Source organism: Mobula birostris, chromosome 4, assembly GCF_030028105.1.
Source record: "Mobula birostris isolate sMobBir1 chromosome 4, sMobBir1.hap1, whole genome shotgun sequence".
NCBI classification, from domain to species: domain Eukaryota; kingdom Metazoa; phylum Chordata; class Chondrichthyes; order Myliobatiformes; family Myliobatidae; genus Mobula; species Mobula birostris.
In genome coordinates this window covers 18,720,991-18,739,287 of record NC_092373.1, presented here as the reverse complement: position 1 = coordinate 18,739,287, position 18,297 = coordinate 18,720,991, and the positions used below count along the sequence as shown (strand labels likewise).

General features: G+C 45.2%; 1 protein-coding gene across 4 annotated transcripts in view; it reads right to left on the bottom strand.

Moving 5' to 3' along the window:
• The window catches only part of LOC140195857 (glutamate-rich protein 6-like), a 69,889-nt gene that overhangs the window by 20,689 nt on the left and 30,903 nt on the right, over nucleotides 1–18,297 (bottom strand). For all 4 annotated transcript variants that reach the window (XM_072254496.1, XM_072254498.1, XM_072254499.1 and 1 more), the window contains 3 exons: nucleotides 16,031–16,108; nucleotides 14,776–14,868; nucleotides 6,509–6,669 (listed from right to left, as the gene is read on the bottom strand). In XM_072254496.1, the coding sequence (XP_072110597.1) occupies nucleotides 6,509–6,669; nucleotides 14,776–14,868; nucleotides 16,031–16,108 (332 nt within the window). The remainder of the gene's footprint in view (nucleotides 1–6,508; nucleotides 6,670–14,775; nucleotides 14,869–16,030; nucleotides 16,109–18,297) is intronic.

Below are 18,297 nucleotides of genomic sequence, written 5' to 3'. Positions count from 1 at the left end.
TAACCCTCCAAGGGAGGAGTTGTAAAGTTTGATGGCCACAGGCAGGAATGACTTCCTATGACGCTCAGTGCTGCATCTCGGTGGAATGAGGCTCTGGCTGAATGTACTCCTGTGCCCAACCAGTACATTATGTAGTGGATGGGAGACATTGACCAAGATGGCATGCAACTTGGACAGCATCCTCTTTTCAGACACCACCGTCAGAGTCCAGTTCCATCCCCGCAACATCACTGGCCTTACGAATCAGTTTGTTGATTCTGTTGGTGTCTGCTACCCTCAGCCTGCTGCCCCAGCACACAACAGCAAACATGATAGCACTGGCCACCACAGACTCGTAGAACATCCTCAGCATCGTCCGACAGATGTTAAAGGACCTCAGTCTCCTCAGGAAATAGAGACGGCTCTGACCCTTCTTGTAGACAGCCTCAGTGTTCTTTGACCAGTCCAGTTTATTGTCAATTCGTATCCCCAGGTATTTGTCATCCTCCACATGTCCACACTGACCCCCTGGATGGAAACAGGGGTCACTGGTACCTTAGCTCTCCTCAGGTCTACCACCAGCTCCTTAGTCTTTTTCACATTAAGCTGCAGATAATTCTGCTCACACCATGTGACAAAGTTTCCTACTGTAGCCCTGTATTCAGCCCCATCTCCCTTGCTGATGCATCCAACTACGGCAGAGTCATCCGAAAACTTCTGAAGATGGCAAGACTGTACGGTAGTTGAAGTCCGAGGTGTAAATGGTAAATGTAAATTTAGTTTATACACATAAACTAAAGGAACAGCACATCTATTCTGATGGGGTGATCTACAACCCAATGGTACAAATGTAAGAACATAAGAAATAGGAGCAGGAGTCGGCCATCTGGCCCATTGAGCCTGCTCCGCTATTCAGTAAGATCATGGCTAATCAGGCCATGGACTCATCTCCACCAATCTGGGTTTTCTCCAGAACCCTTAATTGCCCTGCTATGCAAAAATCCACTGAACTGCGTCTTGTATTTTTAATGAGGTAGTCTCTACTCCTTCTCTGCACAGAGAATTCCAAAGATTCACTACTCTCTGGGAAAAGCTGTTTCTCCTCATCTCCATCTTAAATTTCCTCAAATCTTGAGGGTACTTCCCCTAGTTTTAGTCTCACTGAACAGGCAGAAACAACTTTCCTGCCTTTAACTTGTATATTACTTTCAGAACACCGAATTCTCCCTTCCTGCTCCTGCTGATCTACCAGTTCCTTTCCCCCCCTCCACCCACACACCTCTTCCACTACTCCACCACCCACCCTCTATTCCATTGTCCTCTTTCCTCTCATCAGATTGTATCACGTTCTGCCCTTTGTCATTGTCAGTGTCACCTCCTATCTGACATTACTTCCACTCCCCCACCTCCTCCTCCATCCCTATCACCTGCCAGCTCTCACTCCACCCCTTTCCTCCATTTTTGTACACTGACTATCTCCCCTCTATCCTCCAGTCCAGGTACATCCATAGTGATAGAGTACTACAGCACAGAGAGAGGCTGTTTGGCCCCTCTAGTCCATTCCAACCTGATATGCCTACTTTCATATGCTGCATCCGGACCATATCCATCTGAACCCCTCCCTTTCATGCACCTATCCAAAGTTCCCTTAAATGTTACAACTGATCCACATCCACCACTTAAGCTGGCAGCTCGTTCCACACCCACATCACCCTCTGAGTGAAGAAGCTTCCCCTTCATGTTCCCCTTAAACATTTCACCTTTCACCCTTAACCTATGACCTCTAGCTCTAGTCATAGTGATATCCTCCCTTCTGATGACTAGAACTGCACACAATACTCCACATTTGGCCTCACCAACGTTTTGAACAACAGCAACATAACATCCCAACTCCTGTACTCAACACCCTGGATTATGAAGGCCAATGTGCTAACTGCTCGCTTTACAACCCTGTCTAACTGTAACACCATTTTCAAGGAATTAGGGATCTGTATTCCTTGATCCCTTTATCCTCCCACACTCCTCAGAGCCCTACTGTTCATTGTGAACATCATAGAACACTACAGCACAGAAACAGGCCATTTGGCCCATCAATTCCATACTGAACTATTATTTCACCTAGTCCTATTGGTCCATACCTGGATCATAGCCCTCCCATCCATGCATTTATCCAATTTTTCTTAAATATTAAAATTGATCCTGCATCCAACACTGGCAACTCATTCCACACTCACATCATCCTCTGAGTGAAGAAGTTCCTCCTCAAGTTCCTCTTAAATACTTCACCCAAGTCCAACCCTGGTTTGTCCTGCCAAGGTACAACACTTGTCTGTATTAAATTCCATCTCTCAGTGCGCAACCCAAACTGCTGTCAGTCCACAGATGCTTCTGACCTGCTGAGTTCCTCAAGCAACCCGACAAATGCAATAAGTAAATACAGGTCCTCACCAGCTTATAACCAGAGATATTTTGCACGACCTCTACATATGAATGAGCACTGCGTGACCAGAGGGATGGATTAGCAGACTGCTGCAAGGCTGCGCCTGTCTCCTGTCAGGTCCAAGGGTGCATTTCCCACTTGCGAACGGTTCGGATACGAACCAGATCCTACCATAATCTGGGGAGGGCTTGCACACTACAAACCCCAATGGGCTCGGCTACATCCTTCAGGGCAGGAAATGTGGAGTCAACCCTTGTCTGACTTCCAGGTGACTCCTAATCCAAAACACTGGGTGGGGTCCACTAAGCCACCCAGTCTGAGGCAACCTTGCACTCAGCGTCAGCAAGACCAAGGAATTTATTGTGGATGCCAGGAAAGGAAACATTGGATGAAAATACAGCAATCTTCATTGAAGGGCAGCTGTAGAAAGGGCACGCAGTTTCAAGTATCTCAAAGGATTTATCCTGATCCCACCATATTGTTGCAGTCGTGAAGTGTAGCACACTGGTGGCTATACTTCATTAGGAATTTGAGGGGACTCTTGCAAATTTCTACAGGTGTACCATGGAGAGCATTCTGACTGGTTGCATTGCCATCTGCTACGGAGGCTCCAATGCCCAGGAGTGAAAGAGGCTGCAAAGAGTTGTAGACTCAACCTGCCCCATCATGGGCAAAAGCCTCTCCACCATCAAGGGCATTTTCAAAAGGTAGTGCTTCAGGAAAATGGCATCTATCATTAAGGACTGTCACCATCCAGGTCATGCCCTTTTCTCATGTCTACCATCAGGGAGGAGGTACAGGAAAGACACCCATTCAACGTTTTAGGAATAGCTTCTGCCGTTAGGTTTATGAATGGTCAATGAATCAGTAAACATTACCTTACTATTCCACTTTCTCACTAGTTATCTATCTATCTAAATGTTTATTCCGTCATTCATTCTAACTTAAAGTAATTTTTTTATGTTTTGACTATACTGCTGGCACAAGGCAACAAATTTCATGATCCACAATACTGTACAAATTCTTCGGCACTTACATATAGCTAGGGTGCCTAAAGGCTGATTTATACTTCTGCGGCAACCTACGCAAGTGGCCTACGTGCGTTGTGAGCATTTATACTTGTGCGTTGGAGTGTCTGCATCGCGCTGCAATTCGCGCATGTCATACATGCGCACACACCTGCCTGTGCAAGGCTTCATGGTCATGGTAGTCTTTTCGGGGTAAAGAAGCAGCGAGCGTGTTTTTTCGTAAAAGCGAAATGTGTCCTCCATAATTTCGGAGGTCTGTAAAGCTTTATGGAAAGCATTGCAGCCAGAGTTCCTTCCCTGCCCTTCAGTCGCCCAACAGGAAGCTATTGCACCGTAGGAGGAAAAGCCATGCTACCAAGCGGACCAATCACAGTTGTTCAGTCTGCGTTGCCGCGATGCGTAGTTACAATTTGGGAGAGGTGCGCGTCAGGCTACGGCGTAGGGATCCACGTAGACAATGCGTAGGGTTCGCGGCTACGCTGTACCTACGGCGTCGATTTGCCGCATAAGTATAAATCAGCCTTAAGACTTTTGCACAGTACGGTATTTGTCAACGTGGAGCGGAGAGTGAGTTTGTAAATCTGGTGGGAGCAAAGGATGTTGGGAATGGCGAGGGTGGTGCGCTGTGGGAGGGGTGTGGGGCAGGTGGCAGAAAACGAGTACCAGGGCAGGGGAGGGGGGAGAGATTGCAGGCACACCCAGCTCTGAGACACCGGCCATGTGATTCCAAACAATTGGTTAATTGATCTTTACAGAATGACTCTCTGGGGCATCCCGCTCCTTCCTCTTTTCCCAACTATGATTCCCCTCTCCCTGCCTCCCTTCCCACTCTGTCCACAAAAGAGACTCGTATCAGAATCAGGTTTACCATCTCTCACATGGGTCATGAATTTTTTTTTGTGACAGCAGTACAGTGCAATACTACAGTACTGTGCAAAAGTCTTAGGGCAGCCTGGTTATATACTGTACATGTGCCAAAGCCTTTTGCCTAGTACTGTATGTCAGTAATATTAAATATTAATGTTAATATTAATGTTGAAAGGCATGGACAGAGTGGATGTGGCAAAGTTGTTTCCCATGATGGGGGAGTCTAGTACGAGAGGGCATGACTTAAGGATTGAAGGGCGCCCATTCAGAACAGAAATGCGAAGAAATTTTTTTAGCCAGAGGGTGGTGAATCTGCCGAATTTGTTGCCATGGGCAGCAGTGGAGGCCAAGTCATTGGGTGTATTTAAGGCAGAGATCGATAGGTATCTGAGTAGCCAGGGCATCAAAGGTTATGGTGAGAAGGCGGGGGAGTGGGACTAAATGGGAGAATGGATCAGCTCATGATAAAATGGTGGAGCAGACTCGATGGGCCGAATGGCTGACTTCTGCTTCTTTGTCTCTTATGGTCTAAACCTGATTCTCATTCTGAAATTAGGCTTGGAAAGTTAACTTGGAACAGACCAGCAGTTAAATATGAAATGCTCACCATTTCTTGTGAACAGGAGTCAGATTTTAATTATCATGTGATAATTAATGAAGTTTTGTTAGAAGTTTACAAAATTATGACAGTCATAGATAAGATAGACATCCAGAATTGTTTCTGTTAGGATAGAAATGTCAAGAGCTAGAGGCTGTGCATTAAGGTGAGAGGGGAAATTAAAGGAGATGTGTGGGTTAAGTTTTTTTTTGCATTAAGATTGGCACGAGTCTGAACGAGCTGCCCTGGACAGTGGTGGAAGCAGACAGGCACAAGAACATGCAGGAAAGGGAAGGATATTGATTAGATACAGACAGAAGAGATTTAGTTTAATTTCAGCATCATGTGTGGCACAAACTTCGTTGTCTAACAGTAAGGAACCTCACCATCTGAGACATGGCCTCTCCTCATCATCATCATCATCAGACAGGATAAGACCATAACACATAGGAGCAGAATTAGGCCATTCAGCTCATCAATCCTGTTCTGCCATTCGATCATGGTTGACTCGTTATTCCCTTCAATCCCATTCTCCTGCCTTCTACCTGTAACCTTTGACCACAAGGGGAACAGGCGTCCAGGGGTGTGAAGACCCCTACTCCATGATTCAGAAACAGCTCCTTTTCATCCATCATCAGATTTCTGGACTGTCCATGAACTCACAGACACTACCTCATTTTTATTTATTCTCCACTATTGATATGGTAGTTTCAAAGTTCAAAGTAATTTATTATCAGGGTACACCTATGTCACCATATACAACCCTCAGATTCATTTTCTCTTAACCATAATACCGTTACCATATGGTAATTTTTGTGTCTTTCACTGCAAAACAGCAAATATCACATCATATAGATCAGTGATAATAAATTTGATTCTGATTCTGATCCTCTGTGATCTAAATTGGTGTGTGAATTCTGTCAGCAGACTCCAGTTCAATCTCTTACTGCTCTTTAACCCTACTTCAATCGAGGGTTAAATTAGTCTATTATCCAGAATTTATCTATTTAGAGATACAGTGTGGAATAAACCCTTTGAGCCAAAACACTGACAACTCCGATTTAACTCTTGCCTAGTCATGGGACAGTTTTCGATAACCTATCAACCTACCAACTGGTACATCTTTGAACTGTGGGAGGAAACTGGAATACCAGGAGAAAACTCACACGTTCCACGGGGAGTCCTTACCGAGACTGCTAGGACTGAACTCTGAGCTCCGACGTCCTGAGCTGTAATAGCATCACACTAACTGCTACATTACACTAGTGCCCATATTGTTAGCCAGTATGGATCAATCACTCAATCTAGTCGTGACACTTGTCACCAATGTGGCTGAATGAATCATGCTACCAGCTTGATTATTGATTCATTGTGTGAACTTCAGCTAGATTTAAACAAAACTATGGAATATATAGTACTGTGCAAAAGTCTTAGGCACACACCCATAACTATATATATAACTTCCCAACATCCTATACTCCAAAATCAATGCTCCACGTTGCCAAATACAGTACTGGGCAAAAGTCTTAGGCACTCTAGCTATATATGTGCCAAAGACTTTTGCACAGTACTGTATACACACAAGCAATAAATTACCTCATTGCCGTTTTCTCCTTGGCTCGTTGCCTTTCTAGTAAACTACCATGTGGCAGGTGAGGTGAGATATCAATCTCTTCCGATTGATACTTCAAGCGCAGTTGCTCCTCCTCTTCCATTAGGAACTCAAACAAGTCCTGATGTTGCTTACAGCAAAAGGGCTGGAAAAATAATTGCACAATGCTAAAGGTTCAAAAATCTTCACCATTTATTGCACATGACGTTAAACTCTGGTCTCCCAGATTGACACATTAGCTCAGATTGTACAATCTCAAAGAAGAACAGGCAAGTTATCCCTGACCAATATTGATTCCCAGTCCTACTCAACAAACATATTACTTGTTCAATACAATATTGGTGTTTGAGGAATTAGGCTCTGCTGAGATGAGGACTACCTCCTGAAGGGATCTCAGGACACTGGAGTGCCGAGCACCTTTTCGCTATGTCTTATAACAAACAACAATGAATTCAGAGCGGATCAATCCTAGTGTATTTATTTAACTTGAGGCAAGGGAAGACTAGCACTGCACAAGAGCCGGTGATAACCTTGGGGGGGAAAAGACAGCATAGTCTCTCCTTTATACACAAGTGCTAGCTAAGCAGCTTCAGTTTAAGGGCAAAATGCATTCTGCCCTTCTGCTTAATCTGTGAACTTGGCATTCTTCCAGTAATGCATCTGCTGGTCTGCAGTCTGTCAAGGACTCAGGTTCTGTCAGCATAATGTTACTCAAACACTATTAGCAAAGTACTCTGGTGCAATACAGATTCCATTTTGTTGCAGACAACACCTCTAGATATGTGGATCTAACTGCGCTTTCAAATTTGCTAGGACGAACATGTTGTTTGCACACCCAACATGTCCGTAATTGGGCACTGCAAGATCATGGGGCCAAAAGGGCCTGTTATCATGCTCCATCTCTAAAAAAATACCAGACTCATGCAAAAATATTCTCAGCTCCATCACATAGGGAACTTATTAGCTGGCCGGAGGATAAGATTCTTGAACTGACCTGAAAAACGCTAATTTTACCTTGGACTATGCTTCCCTCAATTTGCACTAATGTATTCATTTATTATTGTCACATATATCAAGATACAGTGAAAACTTACCTTGCACACTGTTACAGACAAAAATACACAGTACATTGTGATGGAACTGGATGAAACGATAACAATGCAGAATAAAGTGTAACAGCTACAGGGAAAGTGCTGTGTACAGATAAACAATAAGGTGCAAGATCATAACGAGGTAGACTGTGGAGCCCACAGTCCATCTTATTGTACAAGAGGTCTGTTCGATAGTCTGATAACAGTGGGGTAGATGCTGTCCTTGAGACTGGTCATACGCGCTTTCAGACTTTTGTATTTTCTGCCCAATTGGAGAGCAGAGCAAAGATAATTATGGGATGGGTGGAGTCTTTGATAATGCTGGGTGCTTTACTGATTATGTTTATTTTCTCTGTAAATTATGTATAATTTCTGCTAGGTTATTGTCATATCTCAGTGATTTTCTGATCCCCAGGTTCTCTTAGGAGTCCAAGAATGAGTGGAACTTATTATCCAACGATCAACTATTGTTAAAGTTTAAACAAAGGAACAGATACAGAACATATAAACTAAAGGAAGACAGAGAACAAAGAAAAAAGATGGTGCTTTAGAAAAATCTAACAGCTTTATAGTTCAGATAAGAGAAATTCCTTAGATAAAAGAATCCAATCAAAGGCTACACAATCATAACACGTGTGTAATGTGCTAACACTAAGCCAATTAAAAATGAAAAGGTGACAAACCATTATGTGATTACTATACAGTACTGCATTTCTGCATGTACGTGGGGACAACACACACATATTGTAAAAAAAATGAGTTTGTTAAAAATACAAATTCCTTAAAATACAAGTTGTGTCAGTAAAAAAGAAACTACAATTTTAGTCTTGCATTAATCCAAATCATATCTTATAAAAAAAACTTTAAAAACACCAATTCCAACATTGTGTATAATTTACTACATTTATGTAGTTAATGTTGGTAATGTACTCTGCTGCTAATTGGGTATGTTCGCCCATGACAATAAAATTAAAACCTGAAGCATGTACTGTACTCGCAGACTTCTTGAGCATATTCGACATCCTGGAAACCCCTGACCCATGACCAGTCAAAATGGAGAAAGGGGCATTTGGGATGACACTGATAACCTCTGGTCCTTGTGTTGAGAGCACACAGAAACCCATTGCAAATGCCAAATGGCGTGCACCACCTCACAAAACCCACCTGACCCCTGTCCTGTATGTGGTCGAGTCTGCAGGTCACACGTTGGCCTCATCAGCCACTTCAGGACACAGGGAACAGGAGTGGAGCAAATCTCCCTTGATCCAAAGCGCCCGGCTAAGGAGTAGGAAGAAGGCTGTTTGTGGAAAGCTTACTGGTCTACAATCAGCTGCATGTTTAAAGCTACCATTAAAAGCTAATTTATTGTCTGTTGCAGCAAGTGTCAATCTTACCTGTTCATAGAAAGATGCTCCCCCGTGCTAGCTGGGGATCGGCCTATTTAACAAGCATTGCACCCTTCCACTGGCTACCGTTTGGTGCCAGAGTGGCAGCTGACGGTGCCACGGTGCCGGCAGAGTGCAGTGCAGTTCAAAGTTCAGAGTAAATTTTACTCAGCAGATCTGTAGAATAGTGACTGAAACAGGAACAATGGTAGAGTGCAGAAGACAACAAACTGTGCAGATGTCTGCCAGTCTGAGAGTCTGGAGACAAGGACTGGAGACCCGGAGCCGGTCTGGTCTTGGATGGAGGTGCACACGCCTGTGTGTGTGTGGGACGGAGGGGATGGTAGCAGGGTGGGGAAGAGGCTGGATTTGCAGGTATTATCTTGTTTTGTTCTGCTGAACATGGTAGGCATGCTACGTTAGAACCAGAATGTGTGGCAACACTTGCAGGCTGTCCACAGAAAATCCTTTGGTTGTTAACGCAAATGACACATTTCACTGTACATTTGATAAATAAACCTAATCAGAATACCAAGGTGTGAATGAATTTCCTATTGACAGAGTTGCTTATAATGGCTTCACATTTGCCATTTATACCTTCTCTAGATCCATTTGTTGGGCACGTGGCCAAGTGGTTAAGGCGTTCGTCTAGTGATCTGAAGGTCGCTAGTTCGAGCCTCAGCTGTGGCAGCGTGCTTGTGCCCTTGAACAAGGCACTTAACCACACATTGCTCTAGGGTCTGTGCAAGGAGTGGCGCCCCACACAGACCATCAATCTGCGCCTTGTAAGGCATGAAAATGCCCGACGCAGGCCTCTCATGGTCTGAGTCGACATTCCCTCCCTAGATCCATTGTTAGCTTTTTTGCTGCAGGGGTTCCCAACCTTTCTTTTAACGGCAGACTCCTACCGTTAACTGAACGGTCCATGGATCACTGGTTGGGAAGCCCTGCTTTACTTGCTTCATTACAATCTGCTTATGGCATAGATCGTCACTTCATTTGTCATTGTATCTGTCCTGACAGCTCTTCCTGATAGTGTTACTCTCCATTCAATACCTCCCACCTTCCCTCTATCTGTACTTGCTTCAAACTTGCTACTTAGAACCACTGGACAATGCAGCTGTTCACCTGGCAATTCGGGCTCCCATTCATTGGATGTTCGAACCATTTAATCAGAGCAGTTCCCCATTTCCTGCTGTTCTTGTATCATTACATTGTGAGGTGTTGTACCATTATTCTGTGTATTGTTGTACCATTACTCTGCGTAGTGTTGTACCGTTACTCTGCATAGTGTTGTACCATTACTCTGTGAAGTGTTGTACCATTACTCTGCATAGTGTTGTACCATTACTCTGTGAAGTGTTGTACCGTTACTCTGCGAAGTGTTGTACCGTTACTCTGCCAAGTGTTGTACTGTTACTGTGCGTAGTGTTGTACCATTACTCTGTGAAGTGTTGTACCGTTACTCTGCGAAGTGTTGTACTGTTACTGTGCGTAGTGTTGTACCGTTACTCTGCGAAGTGTTGTACCGTTACTCTGCGTAGTGTTGTACCATTACTCTGTGAAGTGTTGTACCGTTACTCTGCCAAGTGTACCGTTACTCTGTGAAGTGTTGTACCGTTACTCTGCGTAGTGTTGTACCGTTACTCTGCCAAGTGTACCGTTACTCTGTGAAGTGTTGTACCGTTACTCTGCGTAGTGTTGTACCATTACTCTGTGAAGTGTTGTACCGTTACTCTGCGTAGTGTTGTACCGTTACTCTGTGAAGTGTTGTACCGTTACTCTGCGAAGTGTACCGTTACTCTGCGAAGTGTTGTACTGTTACTGTGCGTAGTGTTGTACCGTTACTCTGTGAAGTGCTGTACCGTTACTCGGCGTAGTGTTGTACCATTACTCTGCGAAGTACTTTTCTCGGCAGCGTCCTCCACTAGGATCAACAGGGCAAAATGTCCCGGACTCTTCATGGGTCAGTTACAGGCAGACTCCCTAACGGAGGAGATGAGAGCTTTTGAGTGGAGCACCAGATGTCTCCTCTATCTGGGAGTCTACCAGTGTCCTTCTGGGGAGACCTGGCTGGCGAACTGGCAGGACCTGGAGACGAAAGTCATGGCCCAGCTGGGGCGCTGGTCAGGCCTTCTCAGGGTGCTTTCCTATCGAGACAGGGTGGTAGTCATAAACCAGCAGGTGGCCTCCATGTTGTGGTACCGGATGGTCACCTTGGCCCCTCCTGCCACCTTTGTAGTGAGAATGCAGAAGAAGTTAGTGGACTTCTTCTGGGGAAACAGGAAACACTGGATCTCTGCAGCAGTCTTTAGTCTCCCAGTGGGATAGGGCGGACAGTCACTGGAGTGTGTATGTATGCGACTGGTGGCTTTCCGCCTCAGGACTCTGCAGAGATTCCTGAATGCCAAGCACCCCCCAGGTGGCACGTGTGGCGATGTTCTTTCTCCGGAGGGGCTGCTGTCTTCATGATGAGATGTGGCTACCACCGGCAGGCGTCAGCCGTGCTGCTTTGCAGAGTCTGCCAGATTCTATCAGGATCTACTGAGAGTCTGGAACATGGTTGCCTGAGGCCGGGAATCCCCTCCTCTGGCAGAGGGTGGAGTCCTGGCTGACCCTTGCCCTACCTCAATGGATGTCGGTGCGGCTCAGGTGTGTGGACCGACTCAGGCTGAGCTGCTTGTCGGGCCCGGGCCTCGCAATCTTATCCGAGAACAGAGTCCACACAATTTGAGCCGTCTCTCCTCGACACCCACAATCCCATTCAGGGATGCAAGTAGGAGGTATCTGTATGGGCTGCTGCACACCCTCCACTTCCCAGCCCTTGTCCACCATTCAGACACACCTTGGCGGTCGGTCTTTCCACCTGGAGGTAAGGGAGGCCCCCATGGAAGTCCCTCTATGGGGGAGTTCCTCCCATGCACCTGGGGTGGAGGCTGCTGCATAGAGCGGTGCCTTGTAATAAACTCTTTAGTTTGTACACGGATCTCCCAGCCGCATGTCACTTCTGCGGGCTGGAGGAGACCGTGTACCACATGTACATGGAGTGTGCGAGGCTGCAGCCCCTTTTTGCGTATCTGCGTGGGCTGCTTCTCGCCTTCTGGTTGCATTTTAGCCCCACCCTATTTATATCCAGTAAGAGGGATGAGGATGTCCTCGTCAACTTGCTCCTGGGGCTGGCAAAATCAGCCATCTGCGGGTCTTGGAAACGGGCGGCAGGAGGATCTGCCCAGGTAGACTGCCTGGCAATGTTTAGGGACTATGTTCGTGCCCGAGGAAATATTGAGAAGGAACACACGCTGTCCATGGCGACCATAGAGGCATTCCGGGACCGTTGGGCTCTGTGGGGGGAATTGCCATCATTGACAGAGATGGAAACATTTTAGTTTAATGTGCATTGTCTATTTGTAGTGAAGTAATTGTGTTAGTCACTGTTTTGTATATATAGTAGCACCGAATTTGTAATAAAGATATTTTGTATATTAAAAAAATCTGTAAGGTGTTGTACCATTACTCTGTGAAGTGTTGTATCACTACTCTGATGTTTTGTACCATTACTCTGAAAAGTGTTGTTCCATTACTTTGCAAATTGCTGTACCATTACTCTGTGGAGTGTTTACTCCTCAAGTACTTATCTGTGGAGTTCAGGATACAGTACCGTGTAAAAGTCTTGGGCGCATATATACAGCTGGGGTGCCCAAGATGTTTGCACTGTACTGTAATTTTATGTGTGGCACAGTACTGTGATTTTATGTATGGCACTGTACTGTAATTTTATGTATGGCACTGTGCTGTAATTTAATGTATGGCAAAGTACTGTAATTTTATGTATGGCACTGTGCTGTAATTTTATGTGTGGCACTGTGCTGTAATTTTATGTACGGCACAGTACTGTAATTTTATGTATGGCACCGTATTGTGATTTTATGTATGGCACTGTACTGTAATTTTATGTGTGGCACTGTGCTGTAATTTTATGCATGGCACAGTACTGTAATTTTATGTGTGGCACTGTGCTGTAATTTAATGTATCACACTGTACTGCTGCTGCTGCCGCAAAATACAAATTTCCTGACAAATGTGAGTGATGATAAACCCGATTCTGATGTGGGTCTCTACTGTGAACTGAGAGTGGGAAGGGAACAGGGAGAGAGGAATCATGGTTGGGGAAAAGCAAAGGGAGAGGAGAGGGAGTGGCAGGCACCCAAGCGACATTCAGTAATGATCAATAAACCAATCGTTTGGAATCAAATGACCTCGCCTGGTGTCTCAGGGCTGGGTATGTCTGCACCCACAGCACCCCCTGCCTTTGGCACCCCTTCTCTGCCACCTCTCCCACACCCTTTCAGCGGCACTCCACCCTCGTCATTCCCAACATCCTTTGCCTCCGCCAGATTTACACAGCTGCCCTCTACTGCACATTGACAAATACAGTCCTGTACAAAGGTCTTATATATACATAAGTGTGTGTGTGTGTGTGTCTAAGACTTTGCACAGTACTGTATATTAAACTGAAATGATCAAAATCAATGAAGTACTTGGGGCAGCAAGGTTGCATAGTGGTTGGTGTATCACTATTACGGTGACACGGCCGCTGTCTGTAAGGTATTTGTACGTTCTGCGCATGGCCACGTGGATTCCCCCGGGTGCTCCAGCTTCCTCCCACACTGCAAAGACGTACAGGTTAGCAGGATAATTGGTCACACGGGTGTAACCAGGATGGGCTCGAAGGGCCTATAACCATGCTGCATCTCTAAATAAATGAACTGATGGTCTTGAGAAATATACTCAAATGAAAAAAAAAGGAAACCGTCAAAATCAAACATTGCCTAGATGATCCACATCGATGTTGCTGGGAGTAGAGGTTTAAACAAGGAACATAGGACAGCATATTACCAGCCCTTCAGCCAAAAATGTTGTGCTACCCTTTTAAACCACCCCAAGATCAATCTAACACTCCCACATAGCCCTCCATTTTTCTTTCATCCATGTGGCTACCCGAACGTACCAGCCTCTATCACCACCCCTGGCAGTAGCCGGCATGAGCTATAACAGACTGGATAGGCTGGGATCAGTGCTGCCCCCGGTGGTCGCTCAGTGGAAGGCAGGCTGGACTGCACTCATCTGCGGCTGCACTACTGCACGATGGGGAGTGGCTGCTTGCTTGATCTTGCAGAAGCGTGGCTCCTGGGTGGCTTCCCATGCACCATCAATCCATGGGCCATGACACTCGGGGATTTGGGCTATACTTTTTCAGTGAATGTATGTTTTTTCCTGCTATATGTGCAATGTGCTGTGTGAGACTGCTGGCACTGTGTTTTGCACCAGGAGGACCGCTGTTTCGTTTGTCTGCATTCATGTGTACGGTTGAACGACAATTTAACTTAAACTTGGGGCCCTTTTACTTGGAACGTAGCAGGCCAAGGGGCGATCACATGGAGGTTTATAAAATTATGAAGGGTGCAAACAGGTGAATGGTCGCAGCCTTTTTCCCAGTCTAAAACTATCCTACCCCGAGTCATGGGTTTAAGGTGAGGGAGGAGCTTTAAAGAGGATCTGCGAGACAACCTTTTCTCCCCATACGAAGGTCAGTGGATGTTTGAAACAAGCTGTCAGAAGAACCGTTGGAAGTAGGTACATTTAAACGATATTTTGACGAGTACATGGATAGGAAAGGTTTAGGATGGGCCAAGTGCAGATGGACACCTGGTCAATATGGATGAGTTAGGCCAAGGGGTCTGCTACCTTGCTGTACAACCTTATGAATCTACTCACCAGGTTGGATGTCTCTCCACTCATTTGCCCGTGTGTATGCAGGGGCTTTAAAATTTTTCCACAAAACCGACAGTGAGTAAATCCATTGGTTTTCTGCAGGAAAATTTATGGGAGTAAACAGAGTGTCGAATTCTACGACAAAGTGCACAGTTCAAAGTACAAAGTGCCTTTAGTATCACAGTATACAACCTCGAGACTCGCCTCCTTTAAAGGCAGCCACAAAACAAATTTAAACAAAAGAAGGCTGTCAAACACCCAAAATGCAGGGAAAGACAAACATCGTGCAAGCAATCAAAGTACGCAAAAAGCGTTCAGAATGGAAGCGAGTCCACGGACATGAAGCCAAGAGCAGCGGAGTAGGCCACCGCCTTAGCAGAGTAAACATCACGGAGCAGCGAGCAGAACTGGCCCGGCCCTTGCCCCTGGTCCTGACACTCTGCCTTTCCAATCTGGCCTGGCATGTAAATCGTCCAAAGAGTGGGCTGTTTCTGGCTCTGGGACCTGGACCCTGTTGCTTCAATACACTCTGGGCCTGGAGCGTAACAAACTTAAGGACTTACAGCGGAGTGTGAGTAACATGCCATACTGAAGCTCTGCTGTACCATTAAAGTACGATCCCATTTTTGGATCACAATCACGGGAGCAAAGGAAGAAGTAATTATATTAGCACAGGAGATTCCACAGATGCCTGTAATCCAGAGTGACACAGACAAAATATTGCAGGAACTCAGCAAGTCAGGCAGCATCTATGATGGTGAGTAAACAGTTAATACTCTTTAGTCTGAGGGGGTGAATTTTTTGAAATTTGTTGCCACAGGCAGCAATGGAGGCCAAATCATTGGGTATACTTAAGGCAGCGATTGATAGATTCTTGGTTAGTCACTGCATGAAGGGATACGGGGAGAAGGCGGGAGATTGGGGCTGAGAGGGAAATGAATCAGTCATGATGAAATGACAGAACAGACTCGATGGGCCAAATGGCCTAATCCTGCTCCTCTATCCCATGGCCCTGTGGACATTTTGTGCTGAGACCTTTCATCAGGTCTGGATAGGCTAACTAAACATCAGCTCAGTTCTCTATTTTCCCTGCTGTGTCTGTTGTTCCCCTGACTTTCTCCAACAGTCTGACAGAGCTGGGGATTGGTTTGTGAAATATGACTGAGGGAACGGTGATAGTAGTTTGTGCTGTCATTCAGGTACTGAGCTGAGGGGAGCATCCGCTCTCTGTGTCCGGATCCATGGCATCTATACTTACTGCTCTGCTCCTGATCCACAGCCAGTAATCCTCAGCACCTTCAAATCTGGCAACATTTTGTAACTGGATCTCTGTTACCTAAACAGGAGTATAATATCATTACATTAAGAACTTAAGTAAACACTGCAATCTGCCAAATCTGCAATTTCAGTAGTTCTGGAGGTTGGCTCGTAATCATCTTCTCAAAGGAGGACAGGAGAATGCATTAAAATGCTGACTTTACCAGCAGCTTCATTATACTGAAAATTAATAAGTTCAGTTACTTTTCTCCTAGGACATAGAGAATTGTAATTTTGGCTAGGCAACTTTCCATTCCTGGTCTACACTCAGTGGCCACTTTATTAGGTACACCTGTACATCTGCTCCTTTATGCAAATATCTAATCAGCCAATCATGTGACAGTAAATCAATCCATAAAAGCATGCAGACATAGACAAGAGGTTCAGTTATTGTTCAGAGCAAAATCTGAATAGGGAAGAAATACGATCTAAGTGACTTCGACCGTGGATTGATTGTTGGCGCCAGAAGGGGTGGTTTGAGGGACTGCTGATCTCCTGCAATTTTCATGCACAACAGTCTCTAGAACAGGGGGCTCCCAACCTTTTTTATGCCATTGACCAATAAATTCCAGCAAGGGGTCTGTGTTCCCCTGGTTGGGAACCCCAGCTCTAGTGTTTACAGAGAATGGGGCGAGAAACAAAAAATAAATACTAGGAGGTTTTGCTGTGGGTGAAAATGCCTTGTTAATAAGAAAAAACAGAGGAGAATGGCCAGACTAGCTCAAGCTGACAGAACGGTGACAGTAACTCAAACAGCCACGTGTTACAACAGTGGTGTGCAGAAGAGCATCTCTGAACACACAGGCCCAAACTTGAAGTGGATAGACTACAGCAGCAGAAGACCACAAACACACACTCAGTGGCCAGTTTAATAGATACAGGAGGTACCTCATAAAGTGGCTACTGAGTGTAGAGTCTACCCTCGAATGTTATCTGGTCTGGCAATCAAACTATGAACCATCAATCTTGTGAGGCATGGACAGATGAGTCCACGTTGAGTAACTCCATTGGGATGATATACTAATTTGGGGGCAAGTTCTTGCAGAGGCCAAAGAACTAGGAATGAAACACTATAGTCATCTGACCCCATGTACCCCAGGCAAGTATAGCTCATGTCACTGTAACCTCCTAGCCGATTCCACCCTTGTTGGGAGGCTAACAATGTGAAATCACCTCTTGTGTAAAGAAGAGAAGAAGAAGAAAGCCCTTAACTCCGAGTGGAGTCATCGGGACGCCGTCATGACAGCGTTTTTTTAGCAGGCTTTCTTGTTTTTACGAGGTTGAGTTGCTAGCTCGATGCTCAACCCAGCACGGATGGAAAGTGTGCAAGGGAGCCGGCTGGATTTGAACTCTGGAGCCTTCGCTCCGAAGTCTGGCGCTGATGCCACTACGCCACCAGCCGGCACCTCTTGTGTATTATCACCTTAAAAAAAAACATTTTCACTGGGAATTCGCCTGTGGACAGGGATTAGGATGAGCAGCAGAGATTGGGTGTTGTTCCGATACAACACCAATGGAAAATTGGGGGCCATTGTGTGAAGATCATCTCCAAAAGGAAATTCCTTACATTTGTCTCTTGGGGATTGTTAAACTATTTTGTTTATTTTAATTGATTTGATTTACTACTGAGCTCTCTTGCTTTGTTGATAAACTTGCAAACACTTAAATACGAAGAAATAGTCAATTTTAGAGTTCTTCTTTTTCGTGGGCCCTTAGCTCCCAGTGGAGCATAAGGCACTCATGACCTCCCGTCTCCATCGTCCAAAGTCGATGGTATGGTTGGAGTTCATCAACGTTTCTGTAATCCATTGTATCCACTGTACAGGGGACTGGCTTTCACTAGAGCCCTGTTCGCTAGCCTTACCTGTTTCCACCTCTCACCTCTTATGAAGGGTTGCTGACCTCAGATGTTACCTGCTTCTCTCTCCACAGGTGCTGCCTGACTTGTTGAATGTTTCTAGCATTCTAGGTTTTGTTTAAATTGCTCTTTTTTGTAAAGACATAGTTTCTTACTACATGAATAGATACAGAAAGATGTTACTGAATTCAAACTGCACAAGGTTACCATTCTTAGACATATCAAGGAATATTCCTTTAAAGAAATTCTCACTAAAACACATTCCAATTGCCCTGATTCCTGCCAGATTTCTTTTTCTCACAATATTCAGATATGTTTGAATGGAAGCAATTTCTCAAAGCCAAATGAAT